This window comes from Narcine bancroftii, chromosome 5 (genome assembly GCF_036971445.1).
Source record: "Narcine bancroftii isolate sNarBan1 chromosome 5, sNarBan1.hap1, whole genome shotgun sequence".
Classification (NCBI taxonomy): domain Eukaryota; kingdom Metazoa; phylum Chordata; class Chondrichthyes; order Torpediniformes; family Narcinidae; genus Narcine; species Narcine bancroftii.
This window is the reverse complement of record NC_091473.1, coordinates 191,174,786-191,200,765: the sequence shown is the minus strand read 5'-3', so window position 1 is coordinate 191,200,765 and position 25,980 is coordinate 191,174,786. Positions and strand designations below refer to the sequence as shown.

The following is a 25,980-nucleotide window of genomic DNA, read 5'->3' as shown; positions in this document are numbered from 1 at the left end:
GGGGCATAAAGATTCAGCAAAGTCCAAGATTCAGCAAAAATTTTACATTTCATTCTTAATTCTCTGCCAGCACACCCCTCTGAAGATTCCAATTCAAATGGTAAATTTTTATGAATCAAAATCGCTACTCCTCTTGCCTTCGAATTAAAAGAAGATAAAACATGACCAACCCAATCCCTTTTCAATTTCAAATGTTCTTTTTCAATCAAATGTGTTTCTACATTTTCAAAATTATTATGAAGCGACCCAGTTGAAGTTTATTAGTAGATTGATGAATTTAGATCAGCCTCCCAGCTGAGCTAAAGTGTAGATGGTGTGTATTTCTAGGGTTGAAATACATGAATTTATATTTTGTTGGAATTTGATTTTGTTACAGCAATATGATATACCGATATTGAAGCATTTGTTAAAGATTTGGTTAAAAAAAAATAGGGTGTTAGGGTCGAAAGATAAATTATCTATTTTAACTCCGTTGTATAATAATCAGCTTATTCCTTTTTCAATGTTTAATAATTATTTAAAGATTTGGGATTCTAAAGCTATAAAGACAATACAAAATTGTTTTGTAGAGGGGCAATTTCTTTCTTTTAATCAATTGAGAGAAAAATTTGATATACCTGTAAATTCTTTGCGTATTATCAACTTCGAGCTTTGATAAAAGATAATTATGGTAGAGAGCTGATTTTACCTACTTTGTCGAGATTTGAATCTTTGATTTCCTCTATACTGAAAAAGGGTTATATTTCAGTATGTATAATTTGTTACAAGATAGTATGGATAAGACAGATTGGGAGAAATCTAAACTTAAATGGAAGAGTGATTTAGTATTTATTTTTCATGAAGCTGATTGGGTGAATACGTGTCAGGACAATGTAATTAAATTGACTAATGTAAGATATGGAATGGTTAATTATAAATTTTTACATCAATTATATTTGACCCTGGAAAAGTTTAAAAAAAAAAAAAATGGGTTTAGTAATTCGGATTATTGTTTTAGATGTGGCTTATGTATTGGAACTTACAAACATGCTGTTTGGACTTGTGTTAAAGTTCAATCATTTTGTCAAGGAATTAAAGTAGTTTTGGAGAAATTATATAATTTTATATTACTGTTAGATCCAACGATTTTTTTTGCTGGGAAATTTGTATTCGTTAAGGGGAATGGGATTGGATAAAATTCAAATTGCTTTTATACATTTGGTGTTATCAGTAGCGCGTAAATGTGTTGCTAGTTCTTGGAAAGATGATACTGAGATTAATATATCACGTTGGCATAATGAATTGAAAGCATGTATTGTTATTGAAAAAATTACTTATAATTTACATGATAATTATTCTTCTTTTGTTAGTAAGTGGTCTCCGTATTTGAAATGTATGCATCTAGATATACTTTGAAATTTTATTAACATTTATATTCTTTATGTATATAATCAATATATTTATTTTTTTTGCTCCCCTTAAGGGAGTTGACTGTAGGGGTGGGATGGGTGTTAATGCAAAATCTTTTTTTTATTACTTCTATACTGTATGTCATGTTTTTATGATCTTTTAAATAAAGTTTGGAAAAAAAACTAATACGTATTGGTCATCTTCGGTTCGAAGAAGACCCTGAGATGAATCGCACAACAGAAACCTGTGCGTGATGGGGTTTGATGTGGAACAGCCGTCGCCCACTCTCTCAGCAGAAGAGACCTTGATCCAGTGGCACGGGCATCCATTACGGCTGGAGACCTCTCTCCCGCTGCAGTGGACAACCAGGGCAGCTTGGTGTCCTCACCACTCCACAAGGCCTGCCGGGCCCTGCCTGCTTGACCGTTGGACCATTCATCATTCTCTTCCGCCCCATCCGCCAGGGCCAGGCTTCACCCGCTTAGACTGACAGATCCCTCTCCCCTCATCGATTACCCTCGGCTGGTTCAGCCTGCCCGCCAGGACGGTGTACCGGGGTGCACGTGATACACCAACGTGAGAGCTGAGTGTCAGGTGGGGACTAAAGCTACCCTAAAAAGGGCATGACAGGCCCCTCCCCCCACCAGAGGTGCTACCCCTCCCTGATAAGTAAAGTGGGATTTAACTACAGATCACATTAGAGAAGTATAAAGTACCTTATAGAGGGGAATTTTACCTGAATTATTTGTATAATTTTTGTATTCAGTATTGATTTTGGACATAATATGAGTTAAGATTTAATTGTTTAATTATAGAATTTGATGACTTGAATGAAATAAGCCATGTAATTATTATGGTTCTGGTTCTCATTTACAATTTATATGATTTGATTTACGTTATCATTAGTTTACCTTGTGTAAAGGGGTTTTATTAAACAAATATCTTCGAAAGAAATAGAGCAAAATAGATTCTGAATCGTTGCCACTGGCCCGACGAGATGCACTGAAGGAGTGTGTCCTTATTCCCCGCTACATCGAGAATCTTCTCCCGGAGCCCAGTTATACAACAAAACCCCTGCTATCTGGAACCCGTGGGTAATGTATTCTCCCCCCCCCCCCCCCCCAGTTGCTTGAAACTTACTCTCATAGCACCAAATTGATGCACCTGCATTCAGAATATATGGTCTACAAGTCAAAAGACGCCGGAAAAATCCAAAAAAGGAAAATAATCGGTATTAATTATGCAAAGCTCACTTTAATTCCTGAAACTCACAAACTAAATCCGAGCGCTGGAATGGGATGGCACTAACCGCCACGTTAACCGTGCTGCCGTCTTAATTAGCCTGCCTTTCCGCGAATTTACAGATAAAGCCTTGCTGATGTACCTAATTATATACAGGTTGAACCCCCACCTTATCCAAAATGCCTGGGACTAGAAGTGTTTTGGATTTTTTTCAGACACCATTTTTAAAAATCCACTCATTCAATCAAACTTAAAGATGCAGGTGTTCCCATTGCTGTGCATCTATGGTTTACAGTGCACTGCTTAAACCTGTTCTCCGATCGGGATTTTTGAACCCTATAACGCACCTTAAGGGACCACGGACGAAAACCGTTTCGGTGTTTGGATCTTTTTGGATTTCAGGTATTCGGAGAAGGGGTATTCAACCTGTATTAATAAAGACTCTGACAGAGCAGAGACAAGGTGACACTTTGAGAGTCACCTCAACGGTGAACGGCATCAATCGGCTCTTCATCCTGGGTGACGCCATTTTGTTTAAACACAACTTTATTCAAACAGTTGCTATGAGCAAGGCACGACCAAGGCATTCCCTCTGCTAACTTCTTCGAAGTTTATACTTCGGGAAACATTTACAATTTTTAAACTCTTATTTATTTTATTTTCTATATATTTATTTTATATGATTTATTTGGCTGGTTGCTTATGTTACAAGCGCAGAGGATCCCAAAACCCAGCAGCAATAGATATTCCCCAAGACAAAAGTTGGTTTTACTTATCTTTAAACATGAAAACAGAATCACACTTTAACTTATCACTATTGGCTTAACTAACTTAACCCCCTTCTAATTCTAAGCGCACATGTGTGTAATGTGTGTGTAAGTTCAAAAAAGTTCTTTGGTTCACAGTCCAATCTCACTTCTCACTCCTCCAAGTTCACTGGTTGCAGGCAATTCTTATACTGTGTACAGAATTTAACATGTATAAAGTTCACCAGGCTTTGGTGCTTGAAAGGTAAATGGGTTACCGCTCAGGAAGCTTCTTGTCGGTTTTCAGAGAGAGATTTGTTTTACGCTGACACGCACAACTGATTTACTTCCATCACCCACTTCAATATCTTGCTGACTAAACTTTCCCCCCTCAGGGTTCTCCAGATGATAACCTCTTTCTTTCAGGTCACCACGAAGTTCCTTTTTGTTTCCCTTATTCCAAGTGAAGCATTGGACAACCAGTACTCTCCTCCTGCATGAACCACAAGGGCTTTGACCAGGCTGAACTAAGCACTCACAACCATCTAACAAATGGGGTTTTCCACAAGCTTGACAGCTTGTCCTGTTCCAGTCCAAGCTGCTGCTGCTGACTGTAAAACTGTAGAACTGATCTCTGTCTGTCTCTCTCTCTCTCTCTCTCTCTCACTCAGAGAAAAAAACCTGTTTTACTCTCTCTGCTTGCAAAACCACATGATGCTCTTAGAACAGCAAGGTCCCCTCCAGACAGAATGTGGCTCCGACAAGTTTTTTTATCTGTTGCCTTTTTGTAAACAACAATCCATTAGTGAAGTCTCTTGGGCATTCTCCAAAGCTCTTGCAAAGGCTCTGAGGCCCTGACATGTCCAGCATGAGCAAAGCTCCAGTATTTTAAATAAAATCTGTTTTAAAGTGTTTGTATGTGAACTACTCTAACAAACCTGCCCCAATTTATCTCCCAAAAACATATCTATATCCTGTCACACTTGAGGTTGCCGTCTGCTTGAATTCTGGATAACAGGGATTTTACTGTGTATGCCTTGGAGAGAGAATGTTGGGTGGAAGGAGCAATTCGTTTGTATGTAATAGTGAATTATCCCTTCCCTCAAGAGCTATTTTTGTTTTCTGTGCAACTTCAGTCACTAAAAACCACCTTTTCCTCTAAACAGGGGCCAGTCGTAAGGGGACAGTTTTGAGGACGCACCTCCTGAACTTTGATTTGTGGACCTGCCGTCGCTGAAGCCTGTGGCTCCTCCTCCTCCTCCCCCCTCCTTCCTTGTGTTTGTCGGAGGGGGGGTGAACGTCGCGCTGACCCTCGGCCTCCTGTGGTCCACCTTCGCTGAGTGGGGGGGAGGAGATCGATCAGGTGTGACCTGATTTGGTTTTTCTTTTTCGCTCTCTCTTTCTGGGAGAGCCGTCTGCAGCGACCTGGAGAAATGAGCGAGTTCTGGTTGTGTTTCGGTTGCTCGGAAGTGGAGAAGGCCCAGCCGGTAAATCATTCTGTTTTGTGCTTCTTTTGTGTGTTGTTAACATTGGATAAAAATTCTATTACAAAAAAACTGCTATGAAGTAGGAAATGCGGAAAGTTTCACAGTATCAGACTGGCAAATTCTGTGAAAAGTTTAGATTTATTGCCATAGTAGATGGGAAGTGGCTCAATAGATGTTGACAAGATTCTGAAAGGCATAGATAAGGTGGGCAGTCAGCCCCTTTATCCCAGGGTGGGAATAGCAAACACCATGGGACGTCTATACAAAGTGAAGGGAGGGAGGTTTAGGGATGATATCAGGGGTCATTTTTTTTTTACAGAGAGTAGTGGGGGCCTGGGGTGCGTTGCCAGGGGTGGTGGTGGAGGCTGGAACATTTAAGAAACTCTCGGACAGGCATGTGGATGAAGGGAAAATATGTAAACGAACTCTACAATACAGAAACAATCATTAAAGAGTCCTTACATGGTCCAGTCTGTCGTTGATGGTGGTGGGGCAGCAGCCGTTCCCTAACCTGGTGGGCGCGAGTCTTGTGGCAACGACCCCTCTTTCCTGAGGGGACGGAGTGGGTGCCGGGGTGAGGTGGGATCCTTGAGGATCGCTGCTGCTGTCCGACGGCAGCGTTCCTCGTAGATGCTCTCGACAGTGGGGGAGGGTTTTGCCCCCCTCCCCCCCAATGGTTGTTTGCCTGCGATGCTTGAAGGATAAATATTTGCCCAAGTCACCGGGGGTGGGAGGGGGAGCAATCCTCTCTTAAGTGCAGATCGTTAATTGCCATCTGAGAGGAACAGAAGGGTCTGGGGTGGATTGTGCACCTTTTTGTGTTGGGCTGTGGGTCTGTTTGATGTGCGCTGTAAACAGTTCACCTTATGCCCCTAATAGGAAGCAGGCAGGTGTCTGAATTGAAGACTGGGGAGAGAAAGGGGGAAGAGGGGGGTGGTCCTCCAGACCAACAGACAAAAGTTGGTAATTGGCTGTGATAAGAGGAAAGAGAATTGATTTTGACTCTGGGAATGGAGGGGGAGAGATAGATAACTAGAGGAAAAGGGGGAGAAGCTGGGGGGGAGGGAGGAGGTGTTGATTGAAACTGGAGGAGTTGATGTTAATGCCATCTGGGTGCCCAGACGGAAGATGAGGGGGTGTTCTTCCAATTTGCGGGTGGTCTTAGACTGGCAGCGCGCAAGACCATGGATAGGCACGTCAGCAAGGAAATGGGTGGCCACTGGGCGTTCAGATTTATTTATTGTCAGAGTACATGTATGACACCACATACAATGCCGAGATTCCTTTACATGTGGGTGCGGCAGAATTACCACTTATTGGTAGGGCAAAAAAAACTACTCAACGAAGACAAATAAAGAAATGTAAACAAACCGTGCAAGACAGAGAGCGGGAAAAATATCAATAAAGTCCAGGTGTAAGAGTCCTAAAACAAGTTCCCGATTGAGTTTATCATTGAGGAGTCTGATGGTGGAAGGGCAGCAGCCGTTCCTGGACCTGATGGCAGCAGCGAGAACTGAGTGGGTGCGGGGTGGGGTCTGTGACAATCGCTGCTGCTCTCCCGACAGCAGCGTTCCCCGCAAATGTTCTCGACGGTGGGGGTTGGGTGTTGTCTGTGGTGTCCTGGGCTACTTGTGCTATGGTGGGCAGACAGAGCCAGGTGCTCAATGAAGCGATCTCCTAGCCTGCGCTCAGATGGGAGCAACGGATGCAGAAGAATGACCTTCTAATATTTAAAATACATGCTTTTAATGTGCTAGCATGGCACATGATTACTTAATCTGGAGTAGGAGTGGCTTGGTAGCTGGCTAGATTGGCAATGTCACCTCTGGTGTGCCTCTGAAGGCCCCTTCAATGTAAATGATGGCATTTTAAAGACTTCAAGCTTCCTCTTGTTAAAGAAAAGGCAGCAGTGCTGAAACAAGAGCGATGCCGGAGGTGTGGACCTGCTGAGAGCAGGGAGAGGAGACAGAGCAATCCCCCGCAGGGTCCAACTGCCCAGTCCCACTGACGATGGCTCCGTACAGCCTGTTACAGGAGATTTATGTTAAAATCCCGTGACCGCGGGGTCTGGTCCCAGGGTGGAGGCGCTCTTGACTGGTGGCAGCCACGAGGGGAATGCAGATTTTAGGGATATGGAGGACTGTGGTGCAGGGCACGAGAAAATGGGGAGTCCACCTCTCCCCTCCCCCCCAACAACGGTTTAAGAAGGAGAAGCAGAGGCGGTGGACCAATGAGGGGTTCTGGAGCTGAAGTGTGTGACCGGCTGTGGGCTGTTGGAGGATGGTTTGAGACTGGCTGAAGGGGCACCCAGGTCACAGAACCGAAATGCGTGAAGGTGCTGAGGATCGTGATAGAGGTTCGGATCTGGAGCCCGGGTCACCGATGGTTTGGGCTGGAGACCGTCTGCCTGCACAGGGGCAGCGGGAGCGCTGGAGGCGAATCGAAGGACACTCAGTGACTCTGGGGTGGAGGAAACGACTCTCATTTGCTTCTCTTTCTCTGACTGTAAGGGGCGCTAGGCAATTTCGGGCGATGGTGAATTTTTGTCTGCCTTACCATAGACTGAAGGAAATTTTATGTAATATCACACTTTCTATTTTATTACATGACAATAAAAGAATCTTGAGAGCCAGACAGTAACTCAGAGACTTGAATCCAAGCATCCAAGTCTGTACACACCTGAGACATGAGCAAAAAGTTCTTCTATACGGTGACGTCTGCTTAAGGATGAACTATTAAACTAAGGCCCAATTGACCCCTGAATGCGAGTACGCTCAGACACCAGACTTCACTGCCTCGACGACGCGTACTTGAGGCGGTGTCTTTAAAAAGCAGCTTCTATCCTCAAAAGAGACGCCCATCACCCAGGTCGTACCTTCTTCGCTCTGCTACCATCGGAGCCTAAAGACGAGCGCTCAGCGGCACAAGGATGGCTTCTTCCCTGCTGCCATCAGATTCCTGAATGATCAATGAACCAAAGACACTGCCTGACTTTTTGTGCACTATTTTTTGTAAATAGTAATGTTATAAGATGGTTATAATATAAATGTTTTCACTATGATTTTGCTGCAAGTCACCAAATTTCATGACTTCTTCAAATCCTGATTCTATTTTTTTCTCTGTAATGTGCAAAGAGTGTTTCTGACAGAATCACACTAAAGGTGGGGCATGGAGGGTGTGTATTGAAAGCTGTGAGATGGCCAAGTCTGCTCTCCTCTGCAAGAAAGTGGGATAACTACATGAGGAACTTGTGCCAACTTTGCCAAACCTCCAGTCAACAGCACCGATTGGATATTTGTTCAAAGATACAATTGCTTGCCTGTCATTTGAGGGTCGAGCTTGGCCACCTGGTGAGTCCGTGCCTGGAGTCCAAGGCTTCTTTTAGCAGAAGGTGCTGGCAAGCTTGACAAGGACCTGACCAGCTGCGTCAAGGGGGTCAGCAGCGGAAAGGGTGAAGGACTTAAGTTCTCCTGGGTGCCAACGTCCCTGATGATCTGCCCTGGAGCCTTCGTGTCGGTGCAATCACAAAGAAGGCTCACCGTGGCTGGATTTCATTAGTACGTCTCCTGCAATTTCTACAGGTGGACCGTGGAGAGCATTCTGACTGGTTGCATCACTGTCCTGGTTTGGAGGTGCCAATGCACTGGACAGGAAAAGGCTACAGAGTTGTGAACTCGCCTAGTGCCATCACGGGCACCAACCTTCGCTCCATCGGGGACATCTACAAGAGATGGTGTCTCAAGAAACCAGCCTCTATCCTCAAGGACCCCCACCACCCAGGCCATGCCCTCTTCAGGAAGGAGGTACAGGAGCCTGAAGGCAAACACCCAGCAGCCCAAGGACAGCTTCTTCCCCTCCGCCATCAGATTCCTGAATGGACAACGACCCCCAGACATGACCTCACATTTTCCTTCCTTTGCACTATATTTTTAAAAAAAAATGTGATTTAAAGTAACATTTGCATCTGTAATGATTTTGCAAATTTTGTGACATCTTCATGAAAATAAATTGTAATTCCGATCAAGCTGTCCTCGTCTCTTCCTAGGGAGGTTGGTGAGGTTCTCCAGCGTGGCATTTATGCAGGCAGTTTCCACTTTCAATGTGGAAGGGGTTGACACGAAGTGCAGAATTATTAGTTTTTTCACGTGCGCTGAATGGGCCCAACTTGTCCAGAAACCCCCGAAACTCAATCAACTGTGGGAATTGGAGGTCTAAAGCAACTTTTAAAAGCTGTGTGGGCAGATTTGACAGAGATGTATGGAGGTATATTGAGCTAAAAGAAGGCTTCAGGAGGACCAGGCATGACCACTCCCTACTACACATCAACAGCTCTACTGTTCCTTGGAGTTGCTTAACTAGTGACCTATTGTGGACACTCACTTGTCAGGAAGGCGCAACAGCGACTGCACTTCCTGAGAAGATTGAAGTGGGCAAGGCCACTGGCCACCGTCATGTCAACTTTCTGCAGGAGCTCCATTGAGATCACTCTGGCCGGCTGCCTCACAGTGCGGGTACAGGTTGCTGCAGAGAAATGGATGGGAGGTCAAGTCACGGGACCATAAGAACAGCAGAGAGGATCACTGGAGTCTCCCTTCCCCCCACCCCCCCCCCCCCAATCGACGTGATCGTTGTTTGAAGAGGGCACACAAAATCATTGAGGACCCCTTCCACCCCGCACTCAGCGTCTTTCAGCTGCTCCCGTTGGGGAAGAGATCCAGGAGGATCAGAGCCAGCACCACCAGGCTGAGGAACAGCTTCTTCCCCACTGGCTGAATGACAAAAGAAACTGCTCGCACTGACCCTCCAAGACTCGCATATTCATGAAATAATATTTATTTGTATAGATAAAAACGCTTGTCCTTCATCTGTTTGTCTGTATGTATGTTATGTCTGGTTGTTGTCTGGTTGCACTGGAGAACGCTGTTTCGTCGGGTTGTACTTCTACAATCAGATGACTTGATAAAATGCATCACCTCACATTTATCCGGATTGAACTCCATCTGCCACTTTTCAGCCCAGCTCTGCGTCTTGACTATATCCCTTTGTAAGCTTTGACAGCCTTCGATGCTCCACAAGTCCTCCGACCTTCGTTATCATCTACTGGCCCATCCCTCTGCTTCTTCGCCCAGGGCGATGAGCATGTAATTGAGTATCAGGGTTGGGGGGAGAGGGCTGCTCTCTGCAAGTGCACTCAACATGCAGCTTCACTCGATCTGTGCTCTTGTATTTCAGAAAAAGCGTAAACGGATCGACAGAAGCATGATTGGCGAGCCCATGAACTTTGTACACTTGACGCACGTTGGTTCAGGAGATATGGCGAGCCAAGGGTTTTCAATGGTGAGGAATTTGCATTGTTCTGACCGTGCATAGAACGCTACAGCTCAGTACAGGCCTTTTGGCCCTCAATATTGTGCCGACCCATATACACCTATCAAAAATAACAAATCCCTCCCTACTTCATAACTATTTTTCTTTCATCCATGTTCCTGACTGTGTCTTTTAAATGCCCCTATTGTACCAGCCTCCACCACCACCCCTGGCAAGGCATTCCAGGCACCCACAACTCTCTGTGGTTTAAAAAACCCCTGACATCTCCTCTAAACTTTCCTCCCTTCACTTTGTACAGACATCCTCTAGTGTTTGCTACTCCAACCCTGGGAAACAGGCACTGGTCATCCACCTTGTCTCTCAGAATCTTGTAGTCCCCTATGAGGTCGCCTCTCATCCTTCTTGGCTCCAAAGAGAAAAGTCTCAGATCTGCTAACCTTGTCCCCGTTTAGGAAAGGATGGGCTATTGTTGGAGAGGATTCAGAGGAGGTTCACCAGGATGATTCCAGGAATGAAAGGGCTATCATACGAGGAGCGTTTGACAGCTCTTGACCTATACTTGTTGGAATTCAGGAGAATGGGGAGGGGAGGGGGGGGGGAAGCAACGACTTCATTCAACATTTCTAATGTTGAAATCCATAGACTCGATGTAGAAAGGTTGTTTCCCCATGGTGGAAGAGTCTCAGATGAGAGGGCACAACTTCTGGATTGGAGGGTGTCTGCGTAGAACATAGATGCAGAGGAATTTCTGTTGCCACAGGTGGTTGTGGAGGTCAGGTCATTGGGTGTAGTTAAGGCAGAGATTGACAGGTTCTTGATTAGGTGGGCATCAAAGGATATGGGGAGAAGCTCATGATTGAGCAACAGGGCAGACTCTATGGGGTGAATAGCCTATTTCTGCTCTTATGTCTTGGAGAGATTTAGGGAATTATGAGGGGTGTGGATAAGATCTTTTTCCCAGGGTGGGTAATCTTAAACCAGAGGGCGAAGATTTAGTGAGAGGGAAAATGTTTAAAAGGGGTGTCCTCATCAATCAGAGGGCGGTGGGTATATTAGAACAAGCCGCCAGAATAGGCAGTGAAGGTGGGTACCATTGGAATAATTTAAACAGGTGCGATAACAACCCTGGCAATTGGCAAAAAATAGAGGAAAATACATTTTAAAAATTATAAATAAGAATAAAATAATAGGTTTAAAAATACACAAGTTAAAAATTATAAAAGTAAACGTTCTCTGAAGTAACACACAAACCTTTGGTGAAGACGGGAGCCAACACCCAGCCAGTGGAGGGAGGGCCTTGGTCGGGCTTTGCTCAGAGCAGCTGTTTGAATAAAGTGGAGTGAAACAGCAATGGGGTCGCCCAGCTGGTTGACGCCGCTTGCTGTCGGGGCAACTCTCTTAAAGTGTCTCCTTATCCCTGCTTAGTAAGAGTCGCCCCGGTCAGAGGCTTTATCTGTAAACTTGGGGTGGGGTTAATGATCTATAATGTTATTGTTTGACGGCTCTGTGGGAGGGGGAGGAATCTGCAGATGCAGCGATGGTTTAACGTTTTCAAAGAGCGTGACTGGAAATAAAGTAAAATTCTTTAAGGTTTAAGTGAAGTTTGTACAATGTAAGTATAGTATAAAAACGCAATGCAAAGATACATAACCAACATTTTGGGCTTGAGCCCTTCATCAAGCTAGTGTAGTATTTTTGTCTTTTAAACTGTTTATTCTTAATGCAGGTGTATTAGTTGGACGTTGTAAGCAACCGGAAAATACACTTCTTCCATTCCCCTTGGTTGCCGGATACCAGGGGTTTTACTGAACTTGATTGAGAGGAATGTGGGCCGAGCTCAGCTGGACAATGTTTGCTATGGGCAAGTTTGGTCGAAGAGTTAGTTTACTCTACGACTCCAAAAGAAGGCTGGGAATTTTCTCCCCTCGTGATTTCAAACAAACAGCCCAGAGTTGCAGGAAACAACAATCTATTTCCTGTCTTTCGAAACAGCCCTCTCTGAGATCACCTAATGTTGTCGAAGTCCAATCCGATTCTCCAGTTCTTGGAATTTTGTTGCATCCAACGTGACTGATACTCTCCGAACTTGCTTATGAAATGGATTAAAATTATTCTTTTTAAGCTCTGTTGCTTTCTCGGTCCGGATGACTTAGGAGTAATTTTATTTTTGCATTTTTCCTCTCTGCAGTCAGGATCTGTTCAAGAACGGATGAAGTCCAAAAGTGGAGTAGTCACGAAGTCTACTACCGACACGAAGCGACTGTAGTGGGTTTCAAAGGTCTATTTGCAGCAGGTAAGTCTTGCCACAGATAGTGAGGCAGTTGGGTCAAAGCTGTTACGGCATCAATGACCTGGGTTCTGAATGCAGCGCTGTCCGGAGGGAGTTTGTATGTCCTCCCCGTGTCTGCCTGGGATTCCTCTGGTTTCCTCCTGCCCTTCCAAAACCTACAGGAGATTGCAAGTTAATTGGATGTATTTGGGCGGCATGGGCTCATTGGCCCTTTTACCATTCTGTAAAGTTAAAATTTAAACACTTGGAATCCAGCACATTTTTCCACAATTCATCTCCCAACCTCCACCCTCCCTACGTTCTACAGAGGATGTACTGAGCATTCTGAGCAACTGCATCGCCGCCTGGTTTGGACGATGTACCGCCTCGGACCACAAGGCCCTACAGAGGACAGTGAAGTCAGCGGAGAAGACCATTGGATGGGGGGGGGTGTGGGCTCTCTTCCTACTGTGACGGACGTCTACTATACACGATGCAGGCAGAAAGCAATGAACATTGTGACAAATTCCACACACCCCTCATGTGAACTGTTCTCCTTTTCTCCTTTCTGCTATCTGGTACCGTAGCACTTGGGGCCCTTGCGTCCAGATTGGACAAGAGGTTCCCCCAAGCTCCTGAATTCCCAGAACAGATGTGGATAGTGAACTGTGGACTTTTTACTGTATACGTTCTGGCTTATATTTATTCTCTGTGGTCCTGGAGAAACGCTATCTTGCCTTTACCGAGCGAGCGGGGGAATGAACGATAAATAAAGGTGACAACTTCAGTCACTGCAATTCAAAGTTCTTCAGTTGCTTTGGAATATCTTCCAAAGGCTTTGAAGAGATGATGTAAAAACACAGTGCTGGAGAAACTCAGCAGGTCAAACAGTGTCCTTTATATAGCGAAGATACAGAACCAACATTTCGGGCTTGAGCCCTTCATTGAGCTGTTGAGCGCCTGTCTTCAGGCTCCTGTACCTCCTTCCCGACGGAAGCAGTGTGAAGAGGGCATGGCCTGGGGTGGTGAGGGATTCTCGAGGATAGAGGCTGCTTTCCCGAAACACCGTCTCGTGTAGATGTCCTTGATATGGAGTGACGGCCTATGATGGCGCTGGCCAAGTTCACAACCCTCTGCAGCCTGTACATTGGCATGATGCAACCGGTCAGAATGCGCTGTAGAAATTTGCAAGAGTCTTTGCTACTTAGACAAAAGTTAAAGAATTTCATGCATGTTACATTACAAATGGAGTGTTACATGACAATAATGGGACCTTTACCTTTTACATGCCTCTTGGGAAAGTGTACGAGTTTGGACAGACTCCGCTGCTAACATTGGTGGTATTGCAGAAGGCGAGGTTAACTCAGAACAAATCTAATTTTAGATTGTTAGCTTCCTTTAGCATTTCCACCTGATTTGGCCCTTGAGTCCATGCTGCCCAATTGACCTACAACCCCTGGTACGGTTTTGAAGGGTGGGAGGAAACCCATGCAGACACGGGGGAAGCACGGACAAACTCCTCACAGACCGCCAGGAGCACTGGCACTAACCGAGCCGCCCTACGCTAACCCGCGCTGCCCTGCTCTTTCTGAATTGGGTGTACCCGAACTGCCCCGAAAGGATTTTTGAAACCTCATTCACCTCTGCCTCTCCTTGTGAGACAGCAGGCACCTTTTAACTTGTCCCTGGGGAAAGAGGTGGGGAGGGGGTGGGGTCCCAGGATTCCCGACGGAATTTGTTAATTTACTGATGGAAGTTGGCGCAAACTGATCTGAGTCTGGACTTGGTGTTGATGTGCCCGCCTGCCCTCTTTTTGTAAAAAAACCTTATTTTTTACAAAAAATACACTCCTCCCTCCCCCATTCCCTCCCATAATCCCCTTATACAAATCTTTATATATCTAAAGTGCCAAAAAAAAATTATAGATACTGCTGTGGTGAGTGTTATATCGTAAAAAATCATAAAAGTCCTGAGGACCCCAAAAACCAGCAGGAATAGATATGCACCACAACACAGGGTAATTTCAACAAAAGTAGTTTTTAATTATATTTGAACAAGAAGACAGAATTAAACTTATTACTTAACCTACTTACTTAACCTACCTAACCTACTTAATCCCCCCTCTAACACTAAGCGCAGGTCTAATGTGTATATAAGCTGAGAAAAGTTCTTTCGATCACAGTCCAATCTCACTGGTTGCAAGCAATTCTTGTTCTGTGCACAGAAGTTAGCATGACAAAGTTCACTAGGCTTTGGTGCTTAACAGGCAAATGGATACCACTCAGGAGGGTTCTTGCTGGTTTTCAGAGAGAGATTCCTTTTGTTCTAGGACATCCGCAACTGATTCTTCTCAATCAGTCTTGCTGACGAAACTTGCCCCTTTCAGGGTTCTCCAGATGATCCTCTTTCAGGTCACCTTTCAGACCGCCACTCTTCTCCTTTGACCAGGCAGCCTTCCAGAGTTTGCCAGCTTGTCCCTCTGGAACTGATTTCTGTGACTCTTTCTCTCTCACTCCCTCCCTCTCTGAGAGCAAAGCTGTTCTGTCCCTTGCCTGCAAAGATCACATGCTCTCCCAGGCAAGCTGTATGCTGCAACTTTGATGCTCCTTCTGCAAAGAGCACCCTGCAAAAGTCCTGCAAATATTCTGTGTTTTAAAATGTGTGTGTGCAATCTGCTCTAGCAATTCCTCCCAAACCACCTCTAAATACTCTGCACAAAACAAACTATTATTAAGCTATATCTAACCCCATACATTTCAAATAAGGGGTCCACATTTTAGTAAAAAAATTGTTATTTTTTCTTAATGAATACAAGATCTTAATTCAGAATGCCATCTTTGAATATTCAATTCCACATCATTCTTCCAGGTAACTGCAATACATTTCCGGGCTACTGCCAACTCTAAGCGAATAAATGCCAATTGAAATTTCTCATGTCTTAAACCAATTGTTAAGGTCGTAAAATACCCCAATAAAAAGAGTAATGGATGCAAAGTCAATTTAATTTTAAAGAAACCTTCCAAAATCTCCATAATTCTCTGCCAAAAAGGTTTAACCTTTTCACATGACCACACTGAATGTAAAAAAAGGTGCCAACTTGCTTTCCACAACAAAAACATGAATCTGATGTACTAAATCCATTATCTTTTTTAACTTCTCAGGGGTCGAATATAATTGGTGTAAAAAGTTATAATTTACTAAACTAGATTTCACATTAATTAATTTAGTTACACTGTCTTCACACATTCTTCCGAAGATAATAATATAGATAAATCATCTTCCCATTTATTTTTCATTTTATATAAATCTAATCATTTTTTTTCTTGTAATAGAGCAAACATTTCCAAAATAAAACCTTTTCTCGATACACCCTCAATTAAACTTACAAAGCTGGGTTTGTTTGGTAAACTCAATTCCCGAACAAAATGATCCAAAAGCAATGCTCGCACTTGATAATATGCAAACAATGAATTAGATCATATTCCAAATTTTTCTTGAAAGGAACCGGCCTGCTTGAAACCAATCTTCTACTAATTTAATACCCTCACCTGCCCTTCTCTGATGGTCTGTTTTACAGGTGATGGTCGATGTGAACTTCCTTGTCTGACTAAACAGGTCTGCTCTCAACAAGAAGCCACTATTTGATGGTTTGAACTAATTTATACCTGGGCCTTTCCGTGCTTTATCCTGCTCAAGAAATCTGCACTTGATGGCCCTTCGTTTGCCCTCCTTCAACTAAACGTTTTCTACACAAGGAAGGGGCAATGGCCCTGCTGAATTCCCTGGAACACTTTTCAGAAAAGTTTCTCTATCTGCTCCTTCACAGTTCTACTTGGACTTCAGGTTACGTTGTTAAGATGTGGTCTGCGTTGAAAGTGTGAAATGTTGATTAGTTCTTGAGGGATCATTTCTGCCTGAGGATGGGGGAGTTTATGCTGCTTGGATGTTGGCTTTGGCTGGGTGTGTACAATAACAATGACCGGCGGTGAAACCCCTGCTATCTGGAACTCAAGCCACCGGCAAAAAGAAAAAAAATCGAGAAAAATAACTTGGTTTAAAATCGGTGCGTATCGCCGTTAATCTGCCAGCCAATCTCAAGCAATTGGAAAGCGTGTCTAGGTGCCGGATACCAGGGGTTTTATGGCGTAAATTTTTAACTGTTAGATTGAAGGCTGCTGTGAAAATCCCCACTGCAAAAGAAATGGCCCTCCGCCACATGCTGGCTACCCAGAGATGCAAATCCCATAAAATTAAACTGAAGGGCCACACACACACAAGCTGTGGCCATTTTGCCTTGGGTGTTATGACCCTAGTATCTGTAATAAGTAGTTTTTCCTGTTTTTATTCCCCCCCTCCCCCATTTTCCATGGGGACATCTATTAGGTGCTTCTGCACTTTGTGTCTTGGAAGCTGATCTTGCTCATTCCTCGTGGTGCGCCTTCGATCCCTGCTTCTAGTTGGTTTTGGGAAGTTTGGATTTATTACAGAACGGCATCTTTGTTTGGAGCCAAGATCAAAGCCCTCCCTTGTAAAGCAGCAGTTTACATGCACTGCCAGGGGAGAACTGAAGCACAGGTCCTTGTTAGATCTTTGTGGCTTGACGCGCAGTTCGCTTCGTGGTCCACAATGGAGGAGGAAAAAAACTATATCCTGATAATTTAAGAGGAAGAATTGTTCATAGAAGAAGCAGGCATGGTGGGTGTAGCAGTTAGCGCTTTGATGTTGCAGCACTGGCAATCGGGACTTGGGTTCGAATCCCGCGCCATCTATAAAGAGTTTGTACATTCTCCCCGTGTCTGCGTGGGCTCCCCCACCCCAGGGGAAGGGGAGGCTGTAGTTTCCTCCCACTGTTCGATACATACCGGGACGGGTGGTGGGTTAATAGAGTGTAAATTGTGTGGCATGGGCTTGTGGGCCGAAAGGGCCCGTTACCGGGCTGTGGGTCTAAATTTTTTAATGCAATACTATCTTGAATTGTGACTGTCCTACTGGGGACACTGCTGCATGGTCTTGTAAGATGATCTGTCGGGTAAAAGCCGCAGATTGGATGTGGGAGAATGAATGCTCAGTCAACCGATGCTGATAACTTTCTACACCTGGCTGGATTTTTGCAGTTTTCCCCCCCCACCCCACCCCACCCAGCTGTGGGTCGCAGTACTAACTCGGGCTATAGACTATGGGTCAAAATGTCACAGCTTCTGAACACATGAACGCACACCCATGGTTAAAACACGGCGCTGGAAAACTCAGCAGGACAAACAGCACCATTTATGTAGCAGAGATAAAGAGGCACATCCAGTGTTTCATTCTTGAGGCCTTCACCACACCTTGATGAAGGGCTCAGCCCCGAAGCGTTGGTTATGTATCTTTATCTCTGCTACATGAAGGACACAGTTTTAAAAGCCTTTTCTGGAGGGGGTTGGATGGGAGAGAATAACAGTCACTGCAAAATCAGTTGACGCTTGCGAGCGGGTTTGCAATCCAAATGGAGAGGGGAGTTGTGGTTTCCCATCAAGGGACAAGGGGCAACTCAGAGATGGGGGGGACATTTGGGGTCAAGGGAATTTTAGATGTGGGAATAGTGGAAATATTTTATGTTTTAGAAGTGTTGTCTTACAGTGTTTTCAAAAAAAAAAGCAGAAATGGATAAGGAGGGAAGGTGGTGATGAGGAAGCGGAAAGGAATGGTAAACAAAGTATGAAATGGCCATGTTGAACTATATAACTATAAATATTAACGGAATACATAACCAAATCAAAAGGAAGAGGCTGTTAAATTTACTGAAGAAAGAAAAAATTGATATAGCATTCGTGCAAGAAACACATTTAACTGAAGTGGAACACAAGAAAATAAAGAGAGATTGGGTAGGGCACGTAACGGCAGCATCATATAATTCAAAAGCCAGAGGAGTAGCTATATTAATCAATAAAAATGTACCAATCAAAATAGAAGAGGAAATAATAGATCCAGCAGGGAGATATGTAATGATAAAGTGTCAGATATATTCAGAATTTTGGAATTTGCTCAATGTATATGCACCTAATGAAGAGGATCAAAAATTTATGCAAGATATCTTTTTGAAGATTGCAGATACGCAGGGGAATATACTGATAGGAGGGGACTTTAATCTTAATTTGGACTCAAAGATGGATATAACTGGAAAAAAAGACTAGCAGAAAGAACAAAGTAACCAAATTTATGGTTAAATTGATGCAGGAAATGCAACTTTTGGATATATGGAGGAGACAACACCCAAAGGAGAAGGAATACTCATATTATTTGAGTAGACATAAAACATACTCAAGGTTAGACCTGCTCCTGTTGTCAACCCACAACCAAGGGAGAGTTAGAAAAACGGAATATAAAACTAGATTGTTATCGGATCACTCACCCCTGTTATTAGCAATAGAGCTGGAGGACATCCCACCGAGAACGTATAGATGGAGATTAAACTCCATGCTCCTTAAAAGACAGGATTTTAGAGAATTCATTGAGCGCCAAATTAAAATGTACTTTGAAATAAATAGGGAATCAGTGAAAGATAAATTTATACTATGGGATGCAATGAAAGCCTTCATCAGAGGGCAGATAATAAGTTATGTAACTAAGATGAAAAAGGACTAAAGTCGGGAAATAGAACAGCTGGAAATGGAAATAGCAAGTTCAGATAATAGCTAAACTATTAGCAAACAGATTGGCCGACTATGTACCAAAAATAGTAAAACTAGATCAAACTGGATTTATTAAGAAAAGACGAACAACGGACAATATCTGTAAGTTCATTAGCTTAATCCATGCAGTACAAGGAAACAAGATGCCAACAGTGGTGGTTGCCTTAGACACAGAGAAAGCCTTTGACAGAGTAGAATGGAATTATTTATTCAAAGTACTACAGAGGTTCAACCTACCAGAGAAATATATTAATTGGATTAAAGCATTATATAAGGGACCATTGGCGAAGGTGACAGTAAATGGATATATATAAAACCAATTTAAATTAAGCAGGTCAACTAGGCAGGGATGTCCACCATCTCCTTCATTGTTCGCGTTAGCTATAGAACCCTGGCAGAACTGATAAGAACAGAAAATAAAATAAGAGGGATAAAAATAAAAAAGAAGGAATATAAAATCAGTCTATTTGCAGATGACATCATAGTATACTTAACAGAACCAGAATTATCATTAAAAGAATTACATAAGAAATTGAAGGAATATGGAAAAGTATCAGGGTACAAGATCAACGCAAATAAAAGTGAAACGATGCCAATTAATAATGTGGATTTCACAAGGTTTAAGAAAGAATCACCATTTAAATGGCAAACACAAGCAATCCGATACCTAGGTATTCATCTAGATAATAATCTATACAAATTAAATTATCAGCCTTGAAGAAATTACAAGATGACTTGGAACATTGGAAAGATTTACCACTAACACTGATAGGAAGGGTAAATTGCATTAAAATGAATATCTTCCCAAGGATACAATACCTATTTCGATTGTTACCAATTCACCTAACAGAGAAATTCTTCAAGGAGCTAAAGAAAATAATGAGGAAATTCTTATGGAAACCGGGGAAACCGAGGATAGCGCTAGATAAATTAACAGAATGGTACAAACAAGGGGACTTACAGCTACCAAGCTTTAAGAATTATTATAGAGCAGCACAATTAAGATACCTAGCAGATTTTTATGAAGGACGCAGTTTAACCTGCCGAGTTTCTCCAGCGCCGTGTTTTAACTTCATTCCACGGTGTCCGCAGACTTTCGTGTTTTACTGTGGACCACCACGTCTCATTTTCTGTTGGAACCTGGTGAATTTTCGATGGCCCCCCCATTAGAGCCTTCCAATTGCTATTCTGTATCTCATTACAGCTGTTTTAACTGGGGAAGGATGATATTCAAAATGCATTATTTTACATTAAATAGTTTTATTTGCATTCCTCAAGAACTCTTGTTTCCTTTGGTTTCAGTGCAAGTACTCATTGATCAGAGTTCTTGGATCTCAATTTTACAGATTAATTAAATAGGATTTCCAACAAACTTTGAGGCCCACCTGGTCTTTTTTCCCCACCCCAATTCATTTTTACTCTGTTCATTATTTTCCCACCCTTTTTCTACAGTCCCTTTCACACTTGCATGTGGTCCCAGGAATTAATAGCCAGTTGGCTGGAGAAAGGGCCAAGTGTGAAAACAAAATCTGAACTCCGCTGTGAAGTGCTGTCATCTCTCATCGGGAATAGGCGACCTCGGTGTCCTTGGCATCTTCTGCAGAAGCCGGCGTTGCCAAGCATGAAACTGAGAAATGCATCTGGACACTTCAGATTGAAGGTAGAACAGTCCTGTCCTCCCCCCGGGATGGCTCCTTGTAAGCGCGAAAGCATGTGGAGTCCCAGGCAAGTGTGAACAGCAAAAATGCCATTCCTAACCGGCCGATTTACTGGGTCGCAAGTGTAAAAGGTGCTAGTGCAAAAGGCAAGGGTCTGCCACCTGTGTGAGTTCAGTATCAACCCATCTCTTCCTGCAGGCATCAAGGACCAACATTATTTTCTAATTTAGACAGTTTTTAGTTATTCGGGGTTAGAATCCAGCACTGTCTGAGGAGTTTGTACGTTCTCCATGTGTCTGCTTGGGTTTCCTCTGAGTGCTCCGGTTTCCTCCTGCCCTACTGTGGTTGAGGGTCAGTTTGGGGGTAATTAGGTGGCACGGGCTAGTGGGCCGAGAGGACCTGTTACCATGCTGCTTGGGTATTTAACGGAAGAACTGTCAGTGAGGAATGTCTTCAAAATGGTTCCAAGCAGAAGCTTTAATTCTGGTTAAATCCTTCACTGAACTCAACTTTTTTTTTGCTGCTGCCCCTTCAAACATTTACCAGGCTGTCTCCAACTGTTTGGTTCCATTATCAACAACTTGCCACCACAGGGTTCTGGGCCATTCTCAATTCTTAGCAGATCCACTATGACATAACAACCCATCTATAAGCCTTGTTTAACCATGTACAATATCACGGCTGTATCCGATAACTTTTAAAGAATGGATTGGAGATCGCTCTGGCAACAGCTATTAACTTAATGGGCCGAATGGTCGTGTGAAATATGAACTAATGAGGTGATGATACCATTCTGATGAGGTCAAGTAGCTTGGAGCAAACTCTGGTTCTGAATGCAGTTCATTTCAAAACTTGAACTTCAACAATTTAGGAAGAGATTATTTAGAAGGATCGACTAGAAATTTATTTTTATTATAGATGAGTTGGAAATTAAAAACCAAGATATGAAATCAAATATTTGTGCCTGGAGAAACAACAGAGTTCTCCGTAAAATGACTACCTAAACATAACTGATATTATTTGGCACCTCATTAACTAGTGGGGAATGGTTCCCTCAAAACCAACCATGGTCACCTTAATTCACTTTTGAGCTTCTTAGTACAAGTTTTTCAACACCTTCGGCTGGCTTCCAAGTGAAGTCAGACTCCAGGGTGGTTGTATCCTGAATTTATTAGGTCTAAAATTATGTAAAATTACATAAGAAATAGGAGCAGGAGGCAGCCATCTGGCCCGTCAAGCCTGCTCCGCCATTCAATGCGATCACGGCTGATCTCCACCCACCTGCCTTTTCCCCATATCCCTTAATTCCCCTACTCTGTATATAAAAAAAAATCTATCCAGCCTGGCCTTAAATATATTTACTGAGGTCACCTCCACTGCTTCAACAGGCAGTGAATTCCACAGATTCCCCACCCTCTGGGGAAAAGCAGTTCCTCCTCATCTCCATCCTAAATCTACTCCCCTGAATCTTGAGGCTACGCCCCCTCATTTCTAGTCTCCCGCACCAATGCAAACAACTTACCTACCTCGATCTTGTCGATGCCTTTCACAATTTTACTTTTCTTAAAAAAAAATCCCCTCTCATTCTTCTAAATTCCAGTGGGTACAGTCCCATATGACTCAATCTTTCCTAAGCCCCTCACCTCTGAAATCAGTCTTGTGCCTCCCGAATCTCAGGGTTATATGTGATGTCATGTACATACTCTGACAATAAATCTGAAATCTTTGAGGCGGTTCAGTCTATTGGGTCTGTGCTTAATCCTTGTCGCAGCTGTGGTAGACAGACGAGCAGGATAAAAGTTAACCAGCTTGGTGGTGACTGAAAATCAAGTTAGTTTAATGTCATCCGATTGTATAAGTGCAACCCAATGAAACAATGTTCTCTGATCCTCGGTGCAAAATATGCAGACACACAACCAGACGTACCACATACAGACAAACAATACACATGCAGGACAAGTATTTAATCTATGCATCTATGTTTTGTACATATAAGAGTCTCGGATGGTCAGTGCGAGCAGTTCCTTTGGTCGTTTAGCATTCTCACTGCCGTTTGGTAGACACTGTTCCTCAGCCTGGTGGTGCTGGCTCTGATCCTCCTGGACCGCTTCCCTGATAGAAAGATGCTGTGCGCGAGGTGGAAGGGGTCCTTAGCGATTTTGCGCACCCTCTTCAGATAGCGATCCCAGAAGGTCACATAGATGGTGGGGGGAGGTGGGGAGGGAGAGAGGCTCCAATGATCCTCTCTGCCACTCTCATGGTCCTGTGGATTGACCTCCGCTCCATTTCTCTGCAGCAGAGAGATGAAGAGTTGCATGATCTATGGCTCCTCTGTTATTCCCATCAAGGATAATTTGAGTCTCTGGATGTACCATTCCAGCTCGTACCACCAACTTTTCATGTAAGTTTGCAACTCAATTTTTTTTTAAACTGCAGTTTATTTAATGAATTTGTAATTCGACATTGATATTTGGAATTCAAATAACCGGCAAAAAAAGTGAAAATAAATAAGTGGAAAATATGCAAGTATTTTCATTGAATAATTGAAAAGTGGTACACCTCTCCGTTAGTTCGCCACTCAACCTCAAGTAACAGATCTTCAGAGAAGTTGATACCCAGGAATTTGAAGTTCTCAACCCTTTCCTCTGCTGACTGACCCCTTTATGAGGACTGGGTCTTCCCCCTCCTGAAGTCCATGATTGTTCCTTGGTGTTGCTAACATTGAGGACAAGGTTGTTGTGGTGACACTGCTCAACCAGCTGAGCTAGCTCCTTCCTGTATGCTTCCTCGTTGCTGCCTGTGATTCCGACCATGATGACATCAGCAAATTTGTAGATGGCATTGTACCTGGCCACACAGTTGTGGATGAGAGTGACAAGAGTAGTGGGCTAAGCACATATTCTCCAGCTGATGGTCAGTGAGGAGGCAACGACGTTTCCGATTCATGCTGACTTCCGACGAGGAAGTCAAGGATCCAGTTGCAAAGTGGGGTGCAGAGGCCCAGGGTTTGGTACTTGTTGACCAGCACTGAGGGAATGATGGCTTTGAAGGCTGAGCTGTAGTCGATGAAGAATAGCCTGATGTATGTGTTGCTGTTGTCTAGTTGATCCAGAGCTCAGATTCAGATTTATTGTCAGAGTTCTTTTATGACATCACAAATAACCCTGAGATTCTTTTTCTGCAGATGAGGCAGAATTGCCACTTATTGGTACTGCAAAAAGAAACTATACACAATGTACTATACACATATAAACAAATAAAGATGTGCAATACCGAGAGAGAGAAAAAATAAAGTGCAAAAGTAAGAGTCCTTAAATGAGTCCCTGATTGAATTTATCGTTGAGGAGTCTGATGGTGGAGGGGTAGAGGCTGTTCCTGAACCTGATGGTGCGAGTCTTGTGCCACCAGTACCTCTTTCCTATGACAGCAGCGAGAACAGAGCGTGTGCTGAGTGGTGTGGATCCTTGATCATCCCTACTGCTCTTTTGTGGCAGTGTTCTCCATGAGGAGGGTTTTGCCCGTGATGTCTTGGGCTGTGTCCACTACCTTTTGCAGGGCTTTACGTTCATGGGTATTGGGTGTCCCTAGACGAGATTGTCAGCTGAGTGGAGAGTTGGACAAGATCACATTAAATGACCTGGGGTGGTGATTCAACTGATCTTGATCTTCTGCAGAATCATTACATTAGATCTTCATTACATTTCTGCACAACCTTTTCTTGCTTCTGGAGAAAACCATTCCATGCCCTTGTATATTGGTTCACATGAGATGTCATCACAACTTGCTACTGTAATGGAAATGAAATGAGATTGAGCCATATCAACTTCTAGTGTTAAAGTGAAGTTGGAGCCTTGAAGTCTCATTACCCACTACATGTTTAGTAGATAGACTCCCAGAAATCCTGTTATAAAAGCCTGGTGCTCTTTGAATAAATTTGGCCTTTGTCGCACAATGTTAAAGGGTATCTGTGCAATCCTCACTGAATGAGGAGAGGATATTCCATTTGTTTTATTTTTAAACCTACATGCTATAATGTTTTGTTTCACTCGTTCACCTTTGAACTTTCCACATGTAGGTTGCCTTCCTACCTGGACAAGTGTTTAGCCATGATGGGGTGAGATTAAGCTAAATGTAATCCTGTTTCGCAGTCATTGCCTCATCAGGACTCGTCGGGATAATGATCAGAAAGACCAGTGATCTGAATTTCTTTAGATTTTCCTTCAACGTGTCAAGGCCAAAAGCACCAACCTGACAAACTGGGAATGTAACCTGGGTTCATTACTGGTTATTTTTCCCTCCCCCAGTGAGTCACTCTGGAACAGTATCTGTTATTACTTAACGAGGAAAATCTGAAATCTATGCATTTTGCCAAGCTCGGAAATTAAGGCAGATGCTTACGCCTTTCACCTCATTCATAATCTCAAACAATGGGGCAAAAAAAAATCTAAGGCTACTTAAAACTAATTGACGGGAGGAGGGCTGGACTATCTTCTAACGAAACTGTTTTAGTTTTTTCATTGACTAAGAATTATTTCACACCAATTTTGTGTGCATTGTTGGCAGCTGGTCTGACCCAACACAGCAAAATCCTTTTAGAATGTCCACTGACAGATAGCGGGGCTATTTCTACTATAATAATTTCCTTGCTCAAATCATTAATACTACAAGTACTTTGTTATATGTCCTGAGGTAATGGCCTAATTTCAAAGGTCCTTTGTGGTTCTAAACTGGTCTGCCCAAAGGGATTAAATTCTACACTGTTAGTGCTGAGATAACAGGCAAATTTAAATGAACTACTGTATTTTTTTTAATTGGGCTGGTATGTGTAAGTAATTGTTGTATAACTGAATAATGGATTAAGTGCTGAATCTTTGAAAGTGTAGACCATTTCTGACACTTGAAATAAATATTGATCTTAACCTTAAAGTTGCAAGTGGACTGGCTGTGTTACACAATTGCAGTATTAATATATCTTAGCTGTTACTAACCCAATATTGTTTGTTTTGATAATTAAGCTGTGGTTGAATAACTTTTGTGATTGTAGTCTGTTTTCTATCAGCATGAGACACATCTTGATACTGACTAATAGTCTACATTAACATGAAATATCACCCCTTATATATTCTATGAAATAAGGATGATTTTATAAAATTCTTTCCTAAAAAAATCATTTTATCAAACCGCTTATTA

The 25,980-nt window shown here is 43.2% G+C and overlaps 1 protein-coding gene across 1 annotated transcript in view; it reads left to right on the top strand.

The window, feature by feature from the left end:
• Nucleotides 1–25,716, top strand: part of LOC138764455 (CDC42 small effector protein 1-B-like) — a 38,323-nt gene extending 12,607 nt beyond the window's left edge. The window contains exons 2-5 of the mRNA XM_069940400.1: nucleotides 4,544–4,864; nucleotides 10,097–10,201; nucleotides 12,381–12,485; nucleotides 16,039–25,716. Of these exons, the coding sequence (XP_069796501.1) occupies nucleotides 4,811–4,864; nucleotides 10,097–10,201; nucleotides 12,381–12,458 (237 nt within the window). The 5' untranslated portion in view covers nucleotides 4,544–4,810 and the 3' untranslated portion in view covers nucleotides 12,459–12,485; nucleotides 16,039–25,716. The remainder of the gene's footprint in view (nucleotides 1–4,543; nucleotides 4,865–10,096; nucleotides 10,202–12,380; nucleotides 12,486–16,038) is intronic.
• The last annotated feature ends 264 nt before the right edge of the window (nucleotides 25,717–25,980 follow it).